Source organism: Austrofundulus limnaeus, unplaced genomic scaffold (assembly GCF_001266775.1).
Source record: "Austrofundulus limnaeus strain Quisiro unplaced genomic scaffold, Austrofundulus_limnaeus-1.0 Scaffold716, whole genome shotgun sequence".
In the NCBI taxonomy this organism is placed as follows: domain Eukaryota; kingdom Metazoa; phylum Chordata; class Actinopteri; order Cyprinodontiformes; family Rivulidae; genus Austrofundulus; species Austrofundulus limnaeus.
In genome coordinates, this window is record NW_013953118.1 from 80,807 (window position 1) to 82,222 (window position 1,416).

Below are 1,416 nucleotides of genomic sequence, written 5' to 3' on the forward strand. Positions count from 1 at the left end.
AAATAGAAGTTAAACACTTTGTGAATTTTGTTAGTGGACTTAAAATTAGCAAAACCTAATTTAGCAGGAGCTAACCGTCTGCTAACGATCTCCAAATTTAGCAAAAAGGCTAATCTACAATTTCAATTAAAAAAACTTTATTAACGAATAAAATAGAACAAAAACTGCTCCTTCACTAAATAAGAAATAAGTTCTGCTTTAGTGGAACTGTGCCCACCACCTCAGATTACAACACAGATGATGAAAATAATCTGTAAAATTATTACTCATAAAAAGTGCAGCTAAACTCAGATCTGTTTTTTTCTAAAATAAAGTAGATCTGTTGCTCAAAACAGAAGAGGATGCTGGATTTGAGGTTCAGTTTAGCCTTTGTGTTTCACAAACTGTTAATTTTTTATGTATCGATCAAATAAATGAATTTATTGATGTTTCTATCAGAGCCAAGTGTTTCCTGAGAGGATCAGCAGCTGCAGGTTTTATCTTTTCTCTCAGAATCTGTTGAACGTTGTGGCTGTGCGTCTTCTGCTCCACAGACCGACATGGAGGACGGCAGGAACCCCAGCATCAAGAAAAGCCTTTTCCCCCTTTTTAGCTCTAAGAATAGCTTAAAGCACAACTCAGCTGTGAAAGTCCTGCCTGTAGTGGCCTCTCCTCTGGTCCAGCACCAGCCTGCTGCGCCCTATCCTGCCTCACCAGTAATTTCACCTCTCCAGCTGCATGTCGACCTCCACTCAGCTGCTCCACTCAGCTGCTTTCAGATCCTCTCAAACCTCCGATGCTTGACTGGATTTCACTTGTTTTTGTTTTTGTTTATGGGCTGAAGCTGTGCATCGTTTGTCTTGCTGTGCTGAATGCCTCCTGTCGGCGCTGCAGCRTGTCCCGTTTGTCACGCCTACATCACATCAGTCATTGACATGTTTAAAACAGAAACAGAAAGAAGCTTTGCTTTAATCCTGACTGAATAAAAAACTACGGTGCAGTGTGAGGGTCAGAATTAGGACTATTGTGCACCCAGCGGTTAAATGTGGGCCGGCACCGGGAGGTGAGCGTCTGACGCTGACAGACGAGAAGCAGAATGTGACCAGCATGACTCGGCTGCTCACACACTTTATTACATGTGTATAAAAACAGAAAAAAAAACTTTATCGAGAAAGCACAACAAAAGTATTAAGGCCCGACTCAGTTTTCTTCCTTTATAATTACAAAAATAAAGTGTTTGTGAATAAATAGCAGAATAAAAACACATTACTAGAAGTTGTAAAATTACAAAAAAAAAAGTTTTTAATGAGAAAATAGCTTCAATAAATTTATCAAAATCTGATATGAACAGCTCGACCTTGTCATATTGACTTTATTCTCATATTATTGTAACTTTATTCTCATTATTATTATGACTTTATTCTCATATTATTATAA

The 1,416-nt window shown here is 38.3% G+C and overlaps 1 protein-coding gene across 2 annotated transcripts in view; it reads left to right on the forward strand.

Moving 5' to 3' along the window:
* The window catches only part of LOC106532084 (cyclin-dependent kinase-like 5), a gene marked incomplete in the record, with an annotated part of 40,161 nt that overhangs the window by 34,864 nt on the left and 3,881 nt on the right, over nucleotides 1-1,416 (forward strand). For both annotated transcript variants that reach the window (XM_014028076.1, XM_014028077.1), the window contains 1 exon segment: nucleotides 534-695. In XM_014028076.1, the coding sequence (XP_013883530.1) occupies nucleotides 534-695 (162 nt within the window).